The sequence below is a fragment of the Zeus faber genome, assembly GCF_960531495.2.
Source record: "Zeus faber genome assembly, chromosome: 2".
NCBI lineage: Eukaryota > Metazoa > Chordata > Actinopteri > Zeiformes > Zeidae > Zeus > Zeus faber.
In genome coordinates this window covers 11968770-11991486 of record NC_137189.1, presented here as the reverse complement: position 1 = coordinate 11991486, position 22717 = coordinate 11968770, and the positions used below count along the sequence as shown (strand labels likewise).

Genomic DNA, 22717 nt, shown 5'->3' with positions numbered 1-22717 from the left:
AGCCAGAGCTAGGAGTGCTTGATAAATGACTACAGTACGGGCCAAACAGGGCCTGCAGGACTTTTCCGACCTATCTCTCCTCTACCTATCTGCCCTCGCCTGTTCCTTATTTTCCCTTAATCTATCTGCAAGGATACAATCACTTACAATGCGAGTAGTGGCCAAAGTAACAAATGTGGAGGCCGGTGTGTTTGTGTGTTTGTCTATGTGGGGCCTAATATAGCTTTAATGTTGGTGGTGAGACGTGTTCACGTTTGTACTGTATCTGGTTGTAAATTATATTTGAATTTTATTTTTATTTTTTTTTTTTTACAGGTAGCCTGGGCTCCACTCATCTCGATGTATTACAAATTTAACAGGGTGTCCGCAGGTATTTGTGACTAAAGTTTTAGGCTTTTCAAGAGAGATTTTTACAAGATTTTAGTTTTTTGGACAAATCATCTCTCCTTTTCGATATACAAGGAATATAGGTAAGTATGAAGGTAAAGATTATATACTGACAATTTGATAGAGGTAAGTACTGGGTGGGAATAGGGTTGAACTACATGATTCGAGGAACTGTTATTAGAACAATTTCCTTTCTGTCAAATAGCAAGGTAAGGAACAATTTACTGGAATCAAATCAGATGAGGTTCAGAAGATGTTTATGGCTAAATTAAGATCTTATAAATTATATAAATTTATTACATTTATTAATTTAAGATTCTTTTAGGCCTAGTATTTTGAATTTTTGACATTTTATGACTTTTCAAGGACCTGCAAACAAAAACACACACACACACACACACACACACACACACACACACACACACACACACACACACACACACATACACATACACATACACACACACACACCTAAAGAGAGGGGACAATGGTGGAAGTCAATGTGACTTTCCTTAATTAGATGCAGTGCGGTACATGCGGCCATACGGCTGGAGTTCATCTGAAACAGCAGCCCCCACATTTACATTAATATACCCTTGGCTGGTCCCAGTGAGCTTGGGAAGAGCTTGGCAGAGCAGAACCGCCCTAGACACACACATCACATTGCATCACACGTGTATCTACACACTAAATTCCTTTACGGACACATAGACACACATATCCGCCTGAACTGAAGGTGACCGCGAAGAAGACACACCCTAGGAACGGAAGCAGTGCTGAGTGATTGACTGCATGTACTCAGACCTTTAACTGATGTACAAACAACCTGACACATAATGATGCTAGTAAAAGCGAAAGCACCCCATTGACAATTCTACTGAAGACAAAGTACATAATTATGTGCTCTTAAATGCAATTCAAGTATTAAAAGTATTTGTATGTAGTAGAGCAAAAATATTCAATATTCGCTTTGAAATGTCATGGAATAAAAGTCTAAATTGAATTTAATGAAGTACATACAAATACTTTTAAAAACGATTTTAGTACTGTAGTTCAAGTTTATTTGCATATGCACTTAAACAGTCACACATACCTATTCAAAATGCAATGCCTTTTTTAAAACAATTAATGAAAATAACATAATTCAAAAAATAATATAAGCCAACCACAATGTGTTTGTATGAGTGTATGTGTACATGCCTACATCCAATCGTGTGCGCTTATAGTTTATTACTCTGTGGGTAAAAAATGTCTTTGAGGTGGTTAGTACGAGCTCTGATGCTTTGTTAGCATTTTCCAGAAAAGAGGAGTGAGAACAAATCATGCCCTTAGGCATTCCCTTCTATAGTGGATGGTGAAGATGTAACAAACAAAATATTGTACTTAAATGCTTGCAATTGCATCGTCACAGGGATCATCGCACAGGTCGATAAATCCAACTCTGCTTGTTGTTTGCCGCACGTTAACAAGACAAGGTGGACAGAACACGAACCCGAAAGCAGTTACCTGCTGGCTGTCCCTGAGGGATCGGACAAAGGCGTGGTCCAGCGTATCCAGGTGGGCCTGCGACAGCTGCAGGTAGGCTAGCGCCTGGTCCAACGTCAGTGCCGCTGAGGGGTCTGTCCCCTCCTCCTCCTGCTGCTGCTGCTGCTGGGCCTCGCCTCCCTTCTTCCTGATCTTCTGCTCCAGTTGACGCAGGAGCCGAATCGCGCGGCGTATCACCTCTTGCCGAGACTGGATGCTCAGCTGGGGGGGTAGAAGCGCACAGGTCACACTTGCATCATGTGGAGATGAAAAAGGCAGAAGGAGCACTGGATCCATCTCTGATTAAATAATTTCGGCTGACCTCTCTGCCTCCAAGTGATCTGTGTGTGTGTGTTTATCGAGCGCTGGAGGTGCACGGCGGCACCAGACAGTGTGTGAGCTTGAGGCCCATTGAAATTAATTCTACTGACTAAGCCATTCAATGGAAGAAGAACACGGGGCCCTTGGCTGAAGGAGGTGCCACACACACACAAACACACACACACACACACACACACACACACACACACACACACACACACACACACACACACACACACACACACACACACACACACACACACACACACACACACACACCACTTAAGCATCCTCGGATCTCTGACTCGACTGACAACATTTTTCTCTGTCAGGATTGGACAATCACTCAAACAGAGTTGGCAGATGGAGGAGGACAACGTGCTTCAATGCTGTGTGTGTGTGTGTGTGTGTGTGTGTGTGTGTGTGTGTGTGTGTGTGTGTGTGTGTGTGTGCCTGTACCCAGCCATCTATCAATCCAACCAGAACTCAGTGTTTGTAATCATCAATAGGGGCGGACGTTACAGTGTAGGAGGATGCCTCCACTAAGTAGGGTAATCGTGGTCAATATTTTGGTGTGTGTCTGTGTGTGCGTGCGTTTGTCCTTATGTGAACCCCCCACCCCCCAAAAAATGAATTCCTCCACAAACAGCCTTGAATGAGGCCGGCTTCCATCTCACGTACTCATTCCTTCCCCAGGAGGAGAGGGGAATCGATCAAGTCAATGGGGGCAAGTAAGGGGAAGTGTGTGTGTGTGTGTGTGTGCGCGGGTGTGTGCGACTATGAGAAAGGTCAGGGTTATTCCGATTAAGTGGGGTGGGGGGTCAAGATATTCTTGTGAAGGGGTAGAGAGTAAGGAGACGCATGGGGGACAATGGAGGGGGGGCAGGCGTGGAAGGTTAATTTTTTTCACTCCCACTGCGCTAATCCGCGCTCTAAAAGGCGCAGTGGGGAAGCAATGCCTGCTGGGAATTGGAGTTAAATCGGCTCAGAAGTAGGATCAATTATCTCTCCCACAGTCACAGGGTAAAGTGGGGGGGGGGGGGGCAGAAGTGGAACAGAAGGAAAGAGGAATGGAGGAAGCAGAACAAAACGGAAAACAAAAGGCAGTTTATCAGTGTGAGAAAGCAGTGGGCTACTATTGATAAGGGCCACTGTGGCACTTTTATTTCTATGCAGGGTCATTTTTCAAGCCGCGGTAATTATGTGGCCGACATATCTTTGACAATTTCTACATCTTCTTTCTCATAAATCACCAGCGTTTTATATGCTCTAAAGCGGGGCGGTGAATAGAATAATATATTTGGGAATTCAGTGAGGATTTTCCGACGGTCCCAAAAAATCAAGCCGAGGGCTAGAGAAGTGGTGATAGCGGCAGGGGTGGAGGGATGAAGTGGAGGAGAGAGAGGGGGAGAGCGAACGAGAGAGAGAGAGAGAGAGAGAGGGGAGGGGGAAATGCTGCGGTGTGATTTAGTGGGTGGAAATCCCCACAAGCCATTTCCCTTAACAGTGGTATGAATCGTGTCTATACGGCCGCCTTCAGCGAGCTGCAATTACACCCCGTCCGTAAGTCTCCCTCCCACGACCTCCCGTGCAGATGATGATAAAGCACATAGAGAACAGATCCTTCTTCTTCAAACCCAAAACTTTGAGGTTCAAAACAACAGCTAGAAACAAACACCCTCTCTACCTGATCGGCCGCCTGGGGGGAGAAGGTGACGTCGTCCAGGAAGTGCACAGTGTCCGCGGGGACCAGGCGGTCCAGGTATTTGGCGCAGGTGTCGTAGGCATGCAGGTAGTCCTGGTCGCCGGTCGGGGGTCTCTTCAGGAGCTGGGGGTCGCCCTTCCAGAAGAGCTTGCGCAGCCAGACGGCATGCACTGCGCTGGGGGACACGGTCGTCATCCCGACCCCTGGTAGCGGCAGCTGCTTGGCCAGTTTGGAGATGGAAAGCACGTTCTGACTGGTCAAGATCGTCTCCAGGGCGGCCAGCGGGTCGGATGACTCATCAGTCAGCCGGCGGTAGTCCAGTCCTGGAGGCACGAGAGGGTGTCTTCAGAACAGGAACATGCAGTGGTGACCATGAGTGATCGGACATCTCACTGAATCTCCTCATTGACAATTACTCAGAAGAAGCATCCACTGATCCATCCATTCATAACTCCCTCATTTCTGGCTTGATTGTGATGACCAATGTCTCCTTTTATCCCTTAACCGCCTTTCGACACTCATTTGAATGGATCGCTGCCACGCCAGAAAAATAAAAACAGGTCAATGTCATGTTATTACTTGAAAAGTTTATTGCTATGACAATATGTTTTTCACGTTATAACAAGATATTTTCACATTAGTCACTTATCAGGAAACGTTTCTTATTATAACGTGATAAGTTTGTATTTCGGAGTAATGTGTAAAGCATCTTGTTATAACAATGGTCTTTTCACGTTATAACATGTTGCTGATCCGTTTTTTTATTTTTCTGGTGTGGCAGCAATACCCTTCGGTAAATTTGGGTGTTCAAGTAGTTTATAAATCAAAGATCACAAAAATACATAAATATATATATTTTTTATATTTATATATTTTCGTGAACTTTGATTTACTTATTTTTCCATTGACGTATGTGTTTTACATAATTTCACTCACCACACAATAAATGTAATAAACATAAAGTACTTAGTAGTCTATACACTGCAAACGCCTTTGTTAGCTTGTATAAGGGTGCTCTGATCGATCAGCCAATATTCGTTCTAGATGGTGCGATCGGTGATCGGTATAAAGGCCGATGAGAAGACACAAAACGCGCGAGACAGTTTCTCTTCCCGGTTATGCATGGCAGTGTTTCCCAATCAACATAGACCGCCACATATTTATTTCCTATTCTTTTGTTACAATTTGAACAAAAGAAAATGTTAGTAGAGCTGACAAGAGAACCGTCTCGCACACGCACACGCACACGCACACACACACACACACACACACACACAGCTGGCTGTGAATAGACAGACAGGGTAAACTACTTACGAGTTGTCTGAATGAAAAAAATCTGTCCAGAATTACAGGCATGATCTTACTGGATAGCCTACTTCCTCTCACGAAAGGCTCGCGAAGCGAGTGTTGTGCCGTGCAGCGAAAACCAGACACTTACATTTCAAATCATAACCTGGGATTGACTGGAGAAACATAATTTTCACAGGGAATTAACAATCACACTTTGCGATACAGAGAAATTTGAATGACAGTAATCTGTTCAGAACCACACATGATATCTTAACAAATAAATGAAGTGGGATCGGGGAGTGGGAAGGGAGGAGACACACTGCAATATTATTACATTTAATGTTGTAAAATATATAACATTCTGATAATCACACTTGTAATGATATATAACATCAACATAACTCAGAGAATTGGAGTGGAGTTTTTTTCTCCTTAGCGGTGCGGATCGCTACCTCCGCACCGCTCCATGTAGAGAGTTCAATGTAACTTCAGGTAACGTTGGTTAAAAGGTATTAAGAAATGGTTTATATTCTGATGTAATCATTATTATTTTAGAGTAATTATATATGAAAGGTGAAATAGTTTGAAATTTAAAGATTATTTAAACTATATAACATATTTATATTATAGCTCAAAATGCGTCCTGCAGTCCCGGGATTCCTTGGATGAAGGTACTGATGTACTTTGTATATGTAAATGCATGCATGGCCAGTTAGAACCGCGACATTGGTTAACATGGGAGGGGAAGTGAAGCGCGGCAGTTCCCTGCGCATCTGATGTGTATGGTGCAACAGTGGAGAGGATCCACTGCATTGTCTAGACAGCGGTGTAGACACATGTATTAATTTCGGTTTGTTTCCTACCTGTATGAAACATTATTATTTTTTATTTTTTAAAGACAACTGTGGTAAGGGACTGTGCCGATCACTGCGTAATGCAATAAATGAAACAAAAAATCTGTGTGTCCTGTGCCACATCACTTGGTCTGCCGGTTCCTTTCTGTTGCTATGGATCTGAATATTTTATAATGGATGGACAATGGATATATTGTGTAAATACTTCACTTGTAAACAATAAATCCTGCATTTTTATAACGGGGAGACTTTCATGACCAGTCTTTAATATGATGGCGTCGGCGCGCTAATGAGTACGTGCTTCCGCTTATGCAAAGGACGTCAGTTGAGTAGGCGGTCCTTTTAATGTGGCCCAGGACACATTTGCGTTCAGACTGCTAAACAAATGGTGGCCCAGACCACCTCCGAATGTGGGCTGAGCGATCGGACCTCAAACCACATTGAGGATGCATTTGGTGCATTTACACCTTGCATTACAGCTGTCCACTTGTGATCATCACCAAACATGTGTGTTGATGCCAGGTGTGAACGGGATCAAATTGCAAAGCTTTACCCCTCATTCTGAAGAGACAGAATGGAATATGTTGCACATGTTGCCTGAAAATAAATAAACAGTTGTCAATTCATGATACTTTCTCATCTCTTAATTGTAAAACTTAATATACAATGTTGTAAAGAATAGTTAAATAAATAATGCTACAGGATAAATAGAAGGTTTTAAATAGACCCTGTGATCGGTGAACGCTATTGGCTGATACTGCTTCCAGTGATCAGCCCCAAAAACCCTGATCGGAGCATCCTTACCGTTTATATCCTTACTGTTTTATATAGCATTTACCAAAATCCATATTACCTACAGTAAACAAAACACCTAGAATCTCCAGACATACTGGTATTACAGATACCTGGCAAACACAAAAATGCCCATTTGGGTGTTATAGAAGTTATGACTTCATAATGTGCTTCAAGCTGTCACACACCAGTTTGCCGGCTCACAACTCTAGGGGGACATTTTATGATAAAGGCATTTCTAAAGGCTCTGAATATTATGCTTAAGGAATATCTTTATGTGCAAAGCAGAGGGTGCTATAATGATTTATTGAGCGGCAGTGAGAGATAACTGATATGCCCAATAAGTCCCACACACACACGCAATATAATGGAAGCAATGAGTGAAGTGCTGCTGGGAAGGTAGGAGGGTCTGTCTGTGTATCCCCCAGAGCTGCCAGTCTCTCAGACAGCCCACAGTGTGTGTGTGTGTGTGTGTGTGTGTGTGTGTGTGTGTGTGTGTGTGTGTGTGTGTGTGTGTGTGTGTTATGGGTCTGTCGTGCTGTCAGACAGACACATTACTGCGCTAGCACCACAGCCCATCTGGGCTTTAAATATTTAAATATTTCATTGGCCTGTCTGCGAAAAAGGCTCTCTGTCAACACCAGAGTGAACCCACTCTCTCTCACGTTAGCCACACACCTACATAAACAGTAACAGAGGGACACACACAAGCAATAAACAATATTTACATGGACTTGCACATGTTCTTGCAACGCCCCCCCCCCCCCTTCTCAGACGGTCACCTGATACAGTGTCTGAGATCCAGATGAATGGTGGAGAGGCGTCGCTGCTCTGCAAGGTGGGAATGTTTCCACGTGTGAGGGCTATGTTCGGTTTATTGCCAAATGTTTATTGTTCACTGTTTATTTTTCTGGTTTATTGTTAGGTTTAGTTTTATTGCTTATTGCTATTTTTTCTTTTTTTTTTTTGGATATCATTGGTTCATTGCATATTGAAATTTATTCTGTGGTTTATTGTTTATTTTTATTGCTAATTCTGCCATTTCTTTGTATATTTTAGTGTTATCACTTTATTATAATTGCATATTTTGTGATGTGAGCTGCCGTGACACTGAAATGTACCTTTGAGGATAAATAAAGTATCTAATTAAGCAAGCATCTATCTATCTATCTATCTATCTCACACACACACACACACACACACACACACACACACACACACACACACACACACACACACACACACAGTCTGTGGCTTCATGTGTACAGTAGCAGTGCAGATGATCGCGTGTTAGTGTGTGCAACTTGAACGGAGCTTTGAAGGCATTAGAAGCAGAAGACGGCTGCCTCGTCATTCACACACCGGTACGGCACTGACTGCAACAGCGAGAATGTGCGTGGTGGCGTGTACATTGTAGTGTAGGGGGCGGCGGCGTGCACGCATGTTGGTTTGTAAGTGTAAATGTCACAATGGCAACTTGTTTGTGAATGCCTTGACGACCGTTTTTGTGTACGTATTTACTGGCTCTAAGTGTCAATCCTGTGTGTGTGTGTGTGTGTGTGTGTGTGTGTGTGTGTGTGTGTGTGTGTGTGTGTGTGTGTGTGTGTGTGTGTGTGTGTGTGTGTGTGTGTGTGTGTGTGTGTACGTGTCTGTTAAACAGGGACATGTGTCAGTGGCAAAAGGCCTGGCATCATCTGGGTCAAGAGGAAGTTAGGCATGAAAACGCATCTGACATCCAGATGACCTTTACTGAACTTCCCTGCCAAGTGACTCACACCTTCAGCAGCAAAGCTCCAGCTCCAAACCCCCCCCAAAAACAAAAAAAAACACACACACACACACACACACACACACACACACTTACACACACACACACACACACACACACACACACACACACACACACACACACACACACACACACACACACACACACACACACACACACACACCAAAATGTCTGACGCCGAAAAAAAACAGGCTCACGACTATATGACCAAGTCATTACATTGTATAATCTGAAAATTGCAGGTCGTAACATTATGATTGGTACACTGTATTTTCTTGATTCGTTATGTTCAGTTTAGAAGTCTGTCTTGTTCTTGGATTCATCCCAAGGGGATCAGGAGAAAATGTGGAATCCATGTAAGTTGTCATTTTGTCAGAGCTGCTCGTCAGATTTGACCCCAGGGGTTTTACGAGGGATTCTGGATTTGAAACAAATCAGCGTTGATTTATCGTTGGGATTAACTGTCCCTTTGACTCACGGTTCACAACTTCCCAACCTTCTATTTTTTTCTCCACAGAGAACCCCTGAATCAAAAGCTGATTGGACACAAAATCATACACTTTATACAAGTTAAGAGCTCAAATTCCAATTAAAATGAAAGACTATTTAAAGTCTTATATTATATTTGAAATTTGTGTCCGACCACAGCAAAAGCCGCAATCTCGCGCATTTCTAAAATCGCCAGGAGCAGCCAAATAAGTTGAAAAAATCTTTCTTGAAGGAAAATTTGATTTTTCCTTTTTCCTTTCCTTTGTGTTTTTTCTCAACATTTGTTCAAAACCGAGTTTGGTTTATAAATAGCAGAAAAATGTTAAGCCGTGGAGTTAAATATTCCTCTTAGATTACATGGGGAAACGCAGTTCACTTACCTAGACGCTGAATAACGCTCAATAATCCCGATCGATCGTTTCATTTAAAGAGAACATCCAGGTGAAGATCATCCCTCCATATTCAATGTCATATGAAGTCACAATGTGAAACCGTTTTGATAGAATTCAACCTTTAAATCGTATTACTTTTACACACACAGAGCCATTGTTGTGAAACTGCGAAGAGGAAGAACCCTTCGCGTCACGCACCTACGTCACTTTCGTATACGGACGGTTAAAGCGCAGCAGGGGAAACGATCAATCGCCGTTATTCAGCGCTGTTCAGCGTCTCGGTAAGTGAACTGCGTTTCCCCATGTAATCTAACGGGAACATTTAACTCCACGGTTTAACATTTTTCTACTATTTATAAATCAAACTCACTTTTGAAAATACATTGAGAGATAAAGAAGAACACGAATCTGGAAAAATCGAATTTTCCTTCAAGAAAGGTTTTTTCAACTTATTTGGCTGCTCCTGGCGATTTTAGAAATGCACGAGATGGCGAGTTTTGCTGTGGTGGGACACATTTTGTTGTGTTGTCCGTACTTTTAAACTCCAAAATAATTCCACTTTTATAAAACATGTATATTCTTATTGTTGAATAAAAGCTTTTTAAAAAACTAAATAAGTTGTGTTGTTGACACTGTTCATGATTGGCCATTCAGTCAGTATGTTAAGTAGCCATGAGGCTTTGTTTGTCCACGAACCCCATTTGCATTCTGGGAGCTGGCTGAATGAACCTGGTGTGGGTAAAACTTGGGAGGTGATTATCTCAGAAACAGTTGGCAATACCCTTGTCATTAACAAGTCATAGCTTTAAAAATATTTGCTTGATTTGCACAAGTGGCACCTTGTTTGGAAGCTCTGATTCTCCACTTCAAATGATGCGGAAAAAACGCCACCAAATTACCCTAAAGTATGTGGTGGGTCACATTCTATGGCTTTTGTAAGGACCTGAACTTGGAACTCTAAATATAAGGAACATGAACCAATATTTGACAAATGATTAGATGAGATCAGCAGGCTACCAGGAGGAGCCGAGAATCTAACCGGCAATCTTCCGATTATTAGACGACCAGCTCTACCTCCTGAGCCACTACCCCCTCACTGAATGGACAAATATTTGACTATTACTCATCCCCACCGCCCCGTGATCTCTGGCGACCCTCTGTTGGGGTCTGGCATCCGGGTTTGGGAATCATTTCACTAAACCAGTGATCATCAAAGTAACACGATATAATATTAAATCATAGTTTTGTTATAGTAATATGAAAGATCTATAAGTAAATGAGAAAACATGAAATCGCCAAGTAATATAAGATAAACTGTATCTATACTTATGTTTGTGATATCATTGTGCTAAATGTGTTATGTGGTAAAAACGTTCTGGAATGGAAGTACAGTATAAACCTCTGTTTGTGAAACTAACCATGGCGCTGACAGAAACATGGCAATGGAAATTCAGTTAATTAGCCACATGTGCACTACTGTAAGCACACATTTCTGAGTAAATAAATTAATATGTGAGTCTCCTTGTGAGACTCCTTGTGCAGTTGCCTTTTTGAGCATGGTGGAAAATTATAAAAGTCAAAATTTAAACCCCGATACGAGTGGAACCTCGTTCTGGGAGAACCCCGGCATCTGAAGGAATCACACTTCTGCTCAAATCCCCACTATACCCCAACATGGCGCGTTAAAATCCAAGAAAGATACCGTTTGCGATGGTGCGGAGCTTCTTGAGCAGCTTGACATGGCTGTTGGGTTTGATGCGGGCCGTGACATGGGGCTCGCAGCCGGCCGCCTCCAGCAGGGTGTAGTAGTAGAGGAGGCGGCCCAGGTCGGTGCCCTCCACGCTGGGCAGCACGTACTTGGTCATGTGGTTGTAGAAGGCCCCGGGGTCCAGCCTCAGGGTGTCGAACAGACCCAGGGACACACTGCGGGACTCAATGTCCTTCGTGGGCAGACTGGATGGGAATAGACGGAGCCAAAAAAAACAAAGAGAGAGAGAGAGAGAGACAGACAGATGAGAAGAAGAACAGAGAAGGGGGAAGCAAAAGAAAGGGAAAGAGAGGAAAGGGGATAGAAAGACAGAATAAGGGATCGAGAGAAGCAAGGAGAAAGATAGAGTGAAAGAGGTTATAATTAAGTGAGTTGTTTTAATGTATCTATTTATTAATTGCATCCATCTTTTATTGCTCTTACTTCATTATATGATATGTGCGATAATAGAATTGTTAGATACATGTCTAATGAATCCAGTGGCGCAAGCACAAAAAGCTGGAAGACAAATCAATGAACAAAGCAATAAGTAAATACATATCATTAAAAACAATACCAACAACAATAATAATAGCAATCATAATAACAATGAGGAGAGAGAGAGAGAGATTAGAGTTTGGATGCATTTGTTCTGATTAGTTTGATGATTTCATATACCATCGTTTATATATCATCGTTTATAAATCATTTCAAAAAAGGAACTTCACAGGACAACAAACACCCCCAGCTTAGTTAAGTGAACGCATGTGTGTTAAAGCCTATTTAGTGAGCCGCCGGAGTCGACAAACACCCCCCGACAGCGGCGGGCGGCTCGCATCGTGACAAGGCAAAGCGGAGTGAAAGGCAGAAAACACACCAACTACAAGAGGGGAATATAAAGCTTCTCGGGAAAATCACAAGCAAGGAGGAGAAATGAGGCAAAACACGGGAAGAACAAAAAGTCAGTGACGGAGATACGGAAGGCTCTGAGCTATCGCTTTGTGAGCGAGCGAGAGAGAGAGAGAGAGAGAGTGTGTGTGTGTGTGTGTTTGTGTGTGTGTGTTTATCTGTCAGGATAAGAGGACATCAAAGAGGACAGCACTTCCTCGGGGCTCCCTGTCATAGCTAGCTCGGAGCTCCGCGCTAATGAAAAAGCTGTAGCCTGCGGCGCAGCCACTCCATGGATGCAGTGCACGACAACGACGGCGTTAAAATAGCGGTAATTGTCTTTGCAATAGGGATTCCAACAAAAACATACTCCATAGAAAACACCCATTAAGCAGCTACAAAGACTGCCTCTCTTCATCCCCACCCTTAATTGCCAGGTGAAGCCGCGCTACGTGCGTAATGTTGGCACGTGAAGCGAGTCAGCAAACAACGCTGTTGGAAGCTCGGTTGCGTCCTCTGCATCAGGGCCAGATGGACTCTTTCTGCTCCATCCGTTCACAAATAGTGACACCACCTCGGTCTCTGTCCATTCAAACGGCGTGTAACTAGGATTGTTCAAAATACTGTTATAATATTGATTTCACAATGTACCGTGAGATATCGTCTGAGATTATTGGTTATCGTAAGAGCGCCTACAATGGGCATGTGAGCGTCGGGGTTAGGGTCCAATCCGATGGAGCATCTGTGGGATGTACTGGAACAACAAGCCCCATCCATGGGGGCCCACCACAACTTGCAGGCCAACAAGAACTGCTAATGTCTTGGTGCCAGATACCACAGGACACCAACATTCCCAGGAAATATAATAACGGGAAACGGGAATTATAATTTTTTTTATTTATTTACATTTAGAACATACTGGAATGGAGAAGGAAAAAATGAAGGCCTAAAGTTTCCGATCTTAAAACGTATGCATTTCATATCTTTTACATGACATATTTAGAAGTTTATGCAACAGCTGTGCGTGCACTACATGTGCCGGAGGCACAGACTGAAAGCTTTTATTGTTGTAATTAATAAACACGAATCCCCAATGTCTTTTTGATTTAATAACAGTGATGTCTACTTAATTTATGACTGCCCCCTATCTGTTTTATTTATAATAGAACTTAGCATATTTTATGTCATAAATTGCGTATTATTATAGGCCATCTTGTTATATTTTATTTTTGCAGAGGCCTTTCTCTGTTTTAAAGGCTCAAAGGGATAGTGTGCTTCTTTTTCCCGGGAAAGAAGATGTCTCATTTTTGGGACAACAACTAAACTCTGATACTCATCTCCAAAATATAACCAGATAATCAATATCAAAGTAACGCTTAAAATGTCATAATATTTATGATGTCTGTGTATCACCTTTCCATGTTATTCCAGATGTAATGTGTCTTGTTTGTGCTGTTTCCCTGTTAACGTCTCCCCCCCACACACACACACACACTTATGCTGTGTGGTTATTCAGCAAGTTGCCGATGTCTTTATTGTATTTGAACAACACTGTATTATTCATCACAATCTTGGCTGGCTAATTTGTTTACAAAATGTTTGCTTCTTTGGCCGAGCAGAAGGTTGCCTGTGTGTGTTCGCCCGTTAATTTTAAATGCAGCTCACTTGTTAGGCATGACTCGACTAAATTGCTGTTTGTAAATAGGAATTTATAGCAGATTATTTGAATCTCTCTCTCTCTCTGTATTTGACTGACTGGCTGTTACCTTGAGAAACAACTATAAATCAAAAAGAACGACATACGCAAAGTCAAATCCATCCAGCCCGATGGGAGACGGGAGGTGGGAGGTTCTGTAAAAGTCAGCGGCGGTGTAGAAGTTTCCAGAAATGAGGGCAAAGTCAAGTTGATTGGATTGGATTCAGCAGCTGATGTCGGCGATGCTGCTTCCACTTTTAGACATTTTACATTTTTTTTTGTCCTTTAAAAATGTTTCATAGCAGTCATTAAAATGTCAGTAAAACCTGTCGGAATGCACATCAATAATTGTGTACAACTAAGCACCCACAGAGCCGCTACATGTAGGAAGCTCTGCTCCCATAAGCACAAACACACACGCACGCACACGTGCACAGTCAGACAGGAAATTATGCCCCAAACGGAGCAAGGAGGGATGGTGATGGCAGTCTTTAACAGGGCATTGATTCCCACTAAAGTGGTTATTCTGTGTTAATAAGACTGTCGAGGACACACTGTTTTCATCCCATAATCTACCCCCCCCCCCTCTGTTTCTAGGGGTAGTTCTCTCCAAACCCACCCTTTGCTTCAGCCTTCTTTTCCAGGTATCTAGAACCTATGCACCCCCGCTCTCCTCTCATTTGGTCCTTTTAAACATTTTCAGCCTTCTCTTTCTGTCGACGTTTCCTTGTGCCATTGTTTTTCATACCGAAACATGGAAAAATGTCAGATGATGAAATTGAACAGAAATATATTGTTTCATCAGCATTATTTTTTATGTGTTGGCTTATGCCGTCTGTGGTGATTTTAGCACTGTTTTTAGCCCCTCAAGACATAATGGGTCTAATAAGGGATTTATATTATGTCGACTACAAAGTGTAATGCCGTTGATCTCTTCTGGGAAGTAAAAAAAGAAATGTATCTCCCAAATTTCGCAGTCGTATAATTCTAGACTGGCCCTTTCACCGGTCATGACAAACATATTACTATACAGAAGCAGTATTAGAATGTAAAAACTGAGAGAACTAAAAGAAAGTTTGTTGTGTTTATTTCAAAGGTTCTTCTACAGCACTATTTTAAGATTTTAGATTTTTTGATGAAAATATTGTGATGAATAAGGTGCACTGTTTTTTTGCTGCCGTGACATCTGAATTTACCCAAAGGGGATTAATAAAGTCTTATCTTATCTCATCTTATCTAGATGTCCTACAAGGCGGTAAGTGCTTTTTGGAGATGGTGTATGTTGTGGTGTACTTCCTTATCATGACCTTGACATTTTAGGGCGTGCACGTGCAGCACACCTACGTTGAGACGCACAGAGCAGCTGGAGGAAAGCGTGAGGGGGGGTTGTAATTTATCGTTAAGTGGACTCCATAAACCATTTCCCTACATCAGAAAGCAATGGGTCAGTGACAGCGGAATATTTATCACCGAGATGTGCGCACGTGTGCTAGTGCATGCTCACCCCCGCAGGAACACTTGCTGAAAAGGCACTCCGTACGAGGCTAGTCAGATTCACCAAGTTATGAAGTTGGAGCGCAAAAAAATAACACACACACAGACTGCCTTACATATTAATTATGAACTGTCTTTTGTTCAGAATATTGACGAGAGCGAGCATTTACAGCATGAAGAGAAGCCGGCTGCAGCCATCTTGGCATCAGTCTTAAAGCCATCCACCTCGGGTGATCAATTGTAATTGTATGATGAAAAACAATTTAGATTGCAGTTTTGGATGTATTAAAACAGCCCAAACCTCTTCTGCAAGAAAATAATATTGAAATATTAGATATTATAACCAGGGAGTGGAAATCTAATGGCAACACCTTCAAGAATTGATTGAGCCTACTCAGATTGAGGATTGGGCAAAACCCACCATCCTTCTTCCTGATTAGGATATAAACGGAATAAAATCAATCGAGCTGTGCGGGTTGAGCGACAGCCTCGATGGTGCCCTTCCCCAGAAGGACGAAAATCTCCTGGCCAAGGGCTAGCAAGCTTCTGGGATCTCTGACCATGGTCCTTTTGACGCCTTTAAAGCCTGGGGGCCGACGTTGGAACTGGAGGGTGTACCCCTTATACATGGTCTCCTTGACAAAGGTCTGATGTATAACCCCTTTAGTAATTGAGGTGGTACTGTGATACTCTTACCACGGGCGACCTCGGGGGTCGGGCCCTGTTCTGCAGCCTCTAGATGTCCTGGCTGGGGTCATGTCCCCCTGGGTTCTCTGCTGCCTAGCGGCAGGCCTGCGTTGGCCTCTCAAGCCTGCAAATTGGTATCTAGTCTGACTCGCCTACACCGTACATTCCAGAGCATGCTGTGCTGCCTGGCCCAGGACCACTGGGATGGTGCGGAGCGTTCGCCTACAACACTCTGAAAGAGGGGATTGAGCCAGCCAGACCTGCCAATCTCCCTCGACATGAACGCAAAGACCTGCAGTGATGCGTCACTGAGGCTCAGTGCTGAGGCATCCTCGACCTGACATCTGTAGCGTCTGGGACAAGGCAAGCACGAGGTGAAACAGGGAGTTCCCCATTTGGGAGCTGTCATATGACCTGGTGATAAGGTCAACAGTGATGGGGCCCTGAGGCTGGGGGCAACAGGCGTTAGACCTCAATGCCTCGTCAGGGGAGACAATCAGCGAGGCTATAGTGGGCTATACCGCCGGCATGTAATCTAGCCCTTAGGCACTGGCATCCTGCATGTCCACCAAGACCCTGCTACCACTAGAATGGAAAAGGACCTGGCATCCGCCCAACACCTTCATAGCTCCCCAATGTAGTCAGGAGACGGGGGAACTCTACAAGTGGCCATCTGAAGGGAATGCCTGGTGGGGGTGGATATGGCAGACAATGTCCAGCCCATCTGAATGGCTGACTTCAGGACCTCCTGATCACTCTTGGAACCCATCACTGAGCCACTGTCAGAGCCTGGGTTCGATGCAAAGGTGGGTATTAAGGGTTTCGCCTGCTCCTCCACACCAAACAGGTTGCTGGAGGCAGCAATGAACACCACATCCTCCTCCTGGAACCCCCCAGACTGTGTGGGTATAAGGGCACCCACCGGCCTGGCTGGGGTGTCCCCTGGTTGGAGCGAGAGGAAAAGTGAGTTGATCTGATCCATTTCCGCTGTCAGGGTGTCTACCTTCGCTGCCAGCGTGTCCTTCCTGGCCCTCTTCCTCTTCCTGGCTGGAGCCCCTCACGCTTCCATCAGTAAGTGCCTGGGTGGCACTGTACCAGCAACCGCCCTGTCCTGGGAGCTGAGTGGGGGACCATCAACCTGAGCCAGTCAGGAGACCTTCAGGGTCAGTGGCATGAAGGAACATTCATGCAGGCACCATCAGTCAAGCCCTATCTCCAGTGCACCAGCCCCAAACAACTAGGACAGAGATCACGTCTGTCTGTGGCCAGCAGAGGAGCCATGTACTCAAAACAAGTATGATTGTTCATACCTCTCTCTTTTGCTCCCGTTTAACTGGCTGATGTGTTCAGGCTAGGCCATCTGATACTATCGGAGCTAACACAGTGGATCGCAATGTGCTCGTAAATAAACAGTGAAGGCACCCCAAACTGACACTTCTACCTGTTTGCCAGCTGGTAGGCACACTCAGGCGAAGCCACCCAATACTATCAGAGCTTAACGTGAGGGAAAAAGGGGATATCGGCGTATGCAAAACAATAGCACTGGCAGATCCGTTATAACGAATTTACCTTGTCGGTGTAGGCTCCTGGAGCAGAAACCCTCACAAGAGCAAACTACACACAAACTACAACAGACTCAAGTTGGGGAACCAGCACTGTGCTGGCGCCAGTTTACCGACCTGTAGTGTAGCCTCCTCGGCTCAGTTCTCTGCCGCTGTGTGTTCCCCTGATGTGACACAACATGTAGGATAACCGGAGCCGGTCCGCTCGCTTGAACCGTACACAAAAACTATGGATACCGAAGCCGGTTCCCCATGGTGTTGCTTGTTTCCTTGCTTGCAGTCAAACTGTAGGGCTCAGCCTTTGGGGGACGAAGGATCACCGACAAGACCCCAGACTGGGCAAGTGTGCAAAACTATTTTTTTTTGTTTGTTTGTTTTTTAAGTTTAGACCGTAAGCTCCTCACGGAACGAGAAACGTTTTTTTTCTACCTGTGTTTCTTCCTGCTATCAGAGAAGATCTGAAGGAACAGAGCCCCGGATCCCATGTGATTACACTGCGTTCCAAATTATCCTGCAAATTATATTTTTCTCTGATTTTCCAAAGTAGTCGATGCAATTGACAGTCAGTATAATTTTCAAGTCTTCAACCGTGAGGGTATAATTCGAATGTTATTGAACAAACCTCCCAATGATAACAGTATTTTTTTCAAAAATAAAAAACTCAAAATGCCCTGTTCCAAATTATTATGCACAACAGAGTTTCAAAACATTGTATTGGTTGTAAAGAAGTGAAAATGGTCATTTGTTAAATTTGCAGAAATCAAAAGCTATTTCAATCAAAAACAACAGGAACAGGAACAACACGCCAAGTTACATGTTAACATGTAACCCTTCTTTGATAACACCTTCACAATTCTTGCAACGATTGAACTTGTGAGTTTTTGGAGAGTTTCTGCTTGAATTTCTTTGCAGGATGTCAGAACAGCCTCCCAGAGCTGCTGTTTTGATGTGAACTGCCTCCCACCCTCATAGATCTTTTGCTTGAGGATGCTCCAAAGGTTCTCAATAGGGTTGAGGTCAGGGGAGGATGGGGGCCACAACATGACTTTCTCTCCTTTTATGCCCATAGCAGCAAATGACACAGAGGTTTTCTTTGCAGCATGAGATGGTGCATTGTCATGCATGAAGATGATTTTGCTATGGAAGGCACGGTTCTTCTTTTTGTACCATGGAAGAAAGTGGTCAGTCAGAAACTCTATATACTTTGCCAAGGTCATTTTCACACCTTCAGGGACCCTAAAGGGGCCTACCAGCTCTCTCTCCATGATTCCGGCCCAAAACATGACTCCGCCCCCTCCCTGCTGACGTGGCAGCCTTGTTGGGACATGGTGGCCATCCACCAACCATCCACTACTCCATCCATCTGGACCATCCAGGGTTGCACGGCACTCATCAGGAAACAAGACTGTTTGAAAATGAGTCTTCATGTATTTCTGGGCCCACTGCAACCGTTTCTGCTTGTGAGCATTGGTTAGGGGTGGACGAATAGTAGGTTTATGCACAACTGCAAGCCTCTGGAGGATCCTACACCTTGAGGTTCGGGGACTCCAGAGGTATCAGCGGCTTCAAATTCTTTAATTGAGCTCACCTGGCAAACTAATTATCACAGGTCCCTGAGATTGATTTCAGTGATCCAAAGAGCCCTGAGACACAATACCTTCCATGAGTTTAATTGAAAAACCAAAAATGTAATGTTTAGGACACTTAAATCCAATTTGCATAATCATTTGGAACGCGTGGTATAAAGGGGCAGCAACTGGGCCCTTGTCATGAGGTGTTTTACATTTGCTCCAGGCTTGTTCTACCGTGCCCACTACAATAAAACTGGTACTCTTCAACCCCGTTGTCTGTGACTCTGCAAGGGACGGCCCTGAAAACACCACTTGGGTGGCGTGTGGCAGGCAAATCTGCCACATGGCGTTAATGTTAGGAATTATATAGGACTTACAGTATATACAGATATGCTCTAGAACAGGGGTTCTCAAACTTTTTGGATGGCAACCCCCCTAAAAAAAAAGCCTTGCAACCCTGTCATTCTGTCTTGCCGATGTTCAATCTAACAACAGTACACGTACCACCCCATGTACAACCATCCATATCGTTCGAAAATAGTCAGATTTGTGCCATTTGACCAATTTTCCCCACAACCAGACTGAATGTCCGCATTTTGATCAATTGAAGCTTGTAAATTGAAATATATACATTTCTATCATATTGGCATTTATTCCCATGCATGCTGCTGTGCAGAGAGTCAGCGTAGCAGCAGCTTTTGTGAAAGCAAAGTGTCTCCTCTTGCGCTGCGCTATCAGGGAAAGGAGTGGGAGAGAGAGTTGCTATGGTTACAGAGACACGTACACAGGCGTGCGAGCACTGTCACTTTCTCTCGGTCTCTCTTACAGAAAATGTAGCATACTGGAAAGTTATTCATTGAACATCTACCAAATAATTTAACTGAGAGAATTATTTAAAAAAAATGTATTTTTGAAATTAATGATTTTTGAAAAATTATTAAAAAAATAAAAATAAATAAACCCATTTCGGTATTTTGTGCATGTTCAGAAAATTATCTGGTGACCCCCAGAAAACATTTGGCAATTTGAGAACCCCTGCTCTAGAAGTCTGATAGGGGAAACAATAACGAAGCATGAAGACGACCACCATTTCATATATTACTATTATTTCATATTTTAACACATTAATGGAAGCAGAAGTCCGGAGAAGTACAGTTGTCTGTGTTTGGGAAAAGACAAAAAAGAAGAAAGACATTTTTTCCTGTATAATTTCCCGGATGGGCATATTAATCAAGAAATGATTCAGTAAAATAATATCAACATAGAATAGAATAACTGCCAAATATCCACGAAACATACTTATGTGATTTACAGACCTGACAACCTTGATAAAAATGTATATTTTGAGTACCACAATAGTGTAACAGGCAGTCTCCATGGTGTTTAAGTTACTGCAGCTAAATGACTCCGTCAGTTATTCACGCCGTAGCTATGCGAGCGACTACTGCTAACTTTATATACACAAGTTAATCTCATGAAGATATACCCCTTGAAATGCATCATCTCGTAAAGTTACCGAGCATGTTTATCAACTAGAGATGCACCGATTGAAATTTTCTTGGCCAATTCAGATTCCTGATATATATATTTTTTAACAACATTTAATAACATTGACTATTAAATATCTTTTACATTGTTGTCCAATCATTGAGTAAATCGCCGTGATTGGATAAAGCAAAAATTCTTATAATTTGTTCTCATTGGGTATATCTGCTGTACGTCAATGACAAATACATTGTGTGATCTGATCATGCTCACTTGATAGGACAGCTGCACATACGGACTGCTGCTGCAATTTTCAGTTACCGCAATAGTGAGATTGTTGATTTTGACACTGTGTTTATTATTGTTCATTATTCACTATGGAACAATAATAGAACATGAACTGTTCCTGGTTCCAATAAAATAGAGTATCGGACTATGGGTCACCAAGTTTCAGCATAATGCCACCTATAACTCACATTTTAGAAGGATACAACATATAACTAACATTGAAATGTCCATTTCAAACTTCAAAATAAATGAATTTCACTTTTAAGTGCAAATATAGCTTTTTATCTCACACACACACACACACACACACACACACACACACACACACACACACACACACACACACACACACACACACACAATTAGAATATCATGAAAAAAGTTCAATATTTTTTGTCACTCATTTCAGAAAGTGAACCCCATATATTATATAGATTTATTACACATAGAGTGAAATATTTCAAGCCTTTATTTCTTGAAATGTTGATGATTGTGGCTATAGATAATGAAAACCCAAAATTCAGTGTCGATCAATAAAAAAAAAAGGATATTTTAAACAGAAATGTCAGGCTTCTGAAAAGTATGTTCATTTCCATGCACTCAATACATGGTTGGGCCTCCTTTTGCATGAATTACTGCATCAATGCAGCGTGGCATGGAGGCGATCAGCCTGTGGCACTGCTCAGGTGTAATGGAAGCCCAGGTTGCTTTGATAGCAGCCTTCAGGTCATCTGCATTGTTGGGTCTGGTGTCTCTCATCTTCCGGTTGACAATACCCCATAGGTTCTCTATGGGGTTCAGATCAGGTGAGTTTGCTGGCCAATCAAGCACAGTAGCACCATGGTCATTGAACCAGCTTTTGGTACCTTTGGCAGTGTGGGCAGGTGCCAAGTCCTGCTGGAAAATGAAATCAGCATCTCCATAAAGCTGTCAGCAGAAGGAAGCGTGAAGTGCTCTAAAATTTCTTGGTAGGTGGCTGTGTTGACTGTGGACTTCAGAAAACACAGTGGACCAACACCAGCAGATGACACGGCAGCCCAAATCATCACCGACTGTGGAAACTTCACACTGGACTTCAAGCAATGTGGATTCTGTGCCTCTCCACTTTTCCTCCAGACTCTGGGACCTTGATTTTTCAAATGACATGAGGGCTTGGAAGTTGCACTGCTCTTTTGGTGCAGTCGAGCAGAACCTGCTAGTGGTCCAAAGTCCTCTTTTCATCTGAAAAGAGGACTTTGGACCACTGAGCAACAGTCCAGTTCTTTTTGTCCACAGCCCAGGTAAGACGCTTCTGACGTTGTCTCTGGTTCAGGAGTGGCTTGACACGGGGAATGCGACATTTGTTGCCCATGTCTAGGATTCGTCCGTGTGTAGTGGCTCTTGATGCGCTGACTCCAGCCTCAGTACGCTCCTTGTGAACCTCCCCAAAATTCTTGAATGGATTTTGCTTGACAATTCTCTCAAGGCTGCGGTTATCCCTTTTGCTGGTGCACTTTTTCCTTCCACTCAACTTTCTATGAATATGCTTGGATACAGCACTCTGTGAACAACCATCTTCCTTAGCAATGACCTTTTGTGGCTTACCCTCCTTGTGGAGCGTGTCAGTGACTGTCTTCTGGACATCTGTCAAGTCAGCAGTCTTCCCCATGATTGTGTAGCCTACTGACCCAGACTGAGACACCATTTCAAGGCTCAGGAAACCTTTGCAGGTGTTTTGAGTCCATTAGCTGATTCTTGTGTGACACCATGACTTTCC

At 43.3% G+C, this 22717-nt stretch overlaps 1 protein-coding gene across 1 annotated transcript in view; it reads right to left on the bottom strand.

Annotated features, from left to right (window-relative positions):
• Window positions 1–22717, bottom strand: part of nbas (NBAS subunit of NRZ tethering complex) — a gene marked incomplete at both ends in the record, with an annotated part of 203143 nt that overhangs the window by 59505 nt on the left and 120921 nt on the right. The window contains 3 exons of the mRNA XM_080022664.1: window positions 1894–2133; window positions 3920–4260; window positions 11246–11496. Of these exons, the coding sequence (XP_079878790.1) occupies window positions 1894–2133; window positions 3920–4260; window positions 11246–11496 (832 nt within the window). The remainder of the gene's footprint in view (window positions 1–1893; window positions 2134–3919; window positions 4261–11245; window positions 11497–22717) is intronic.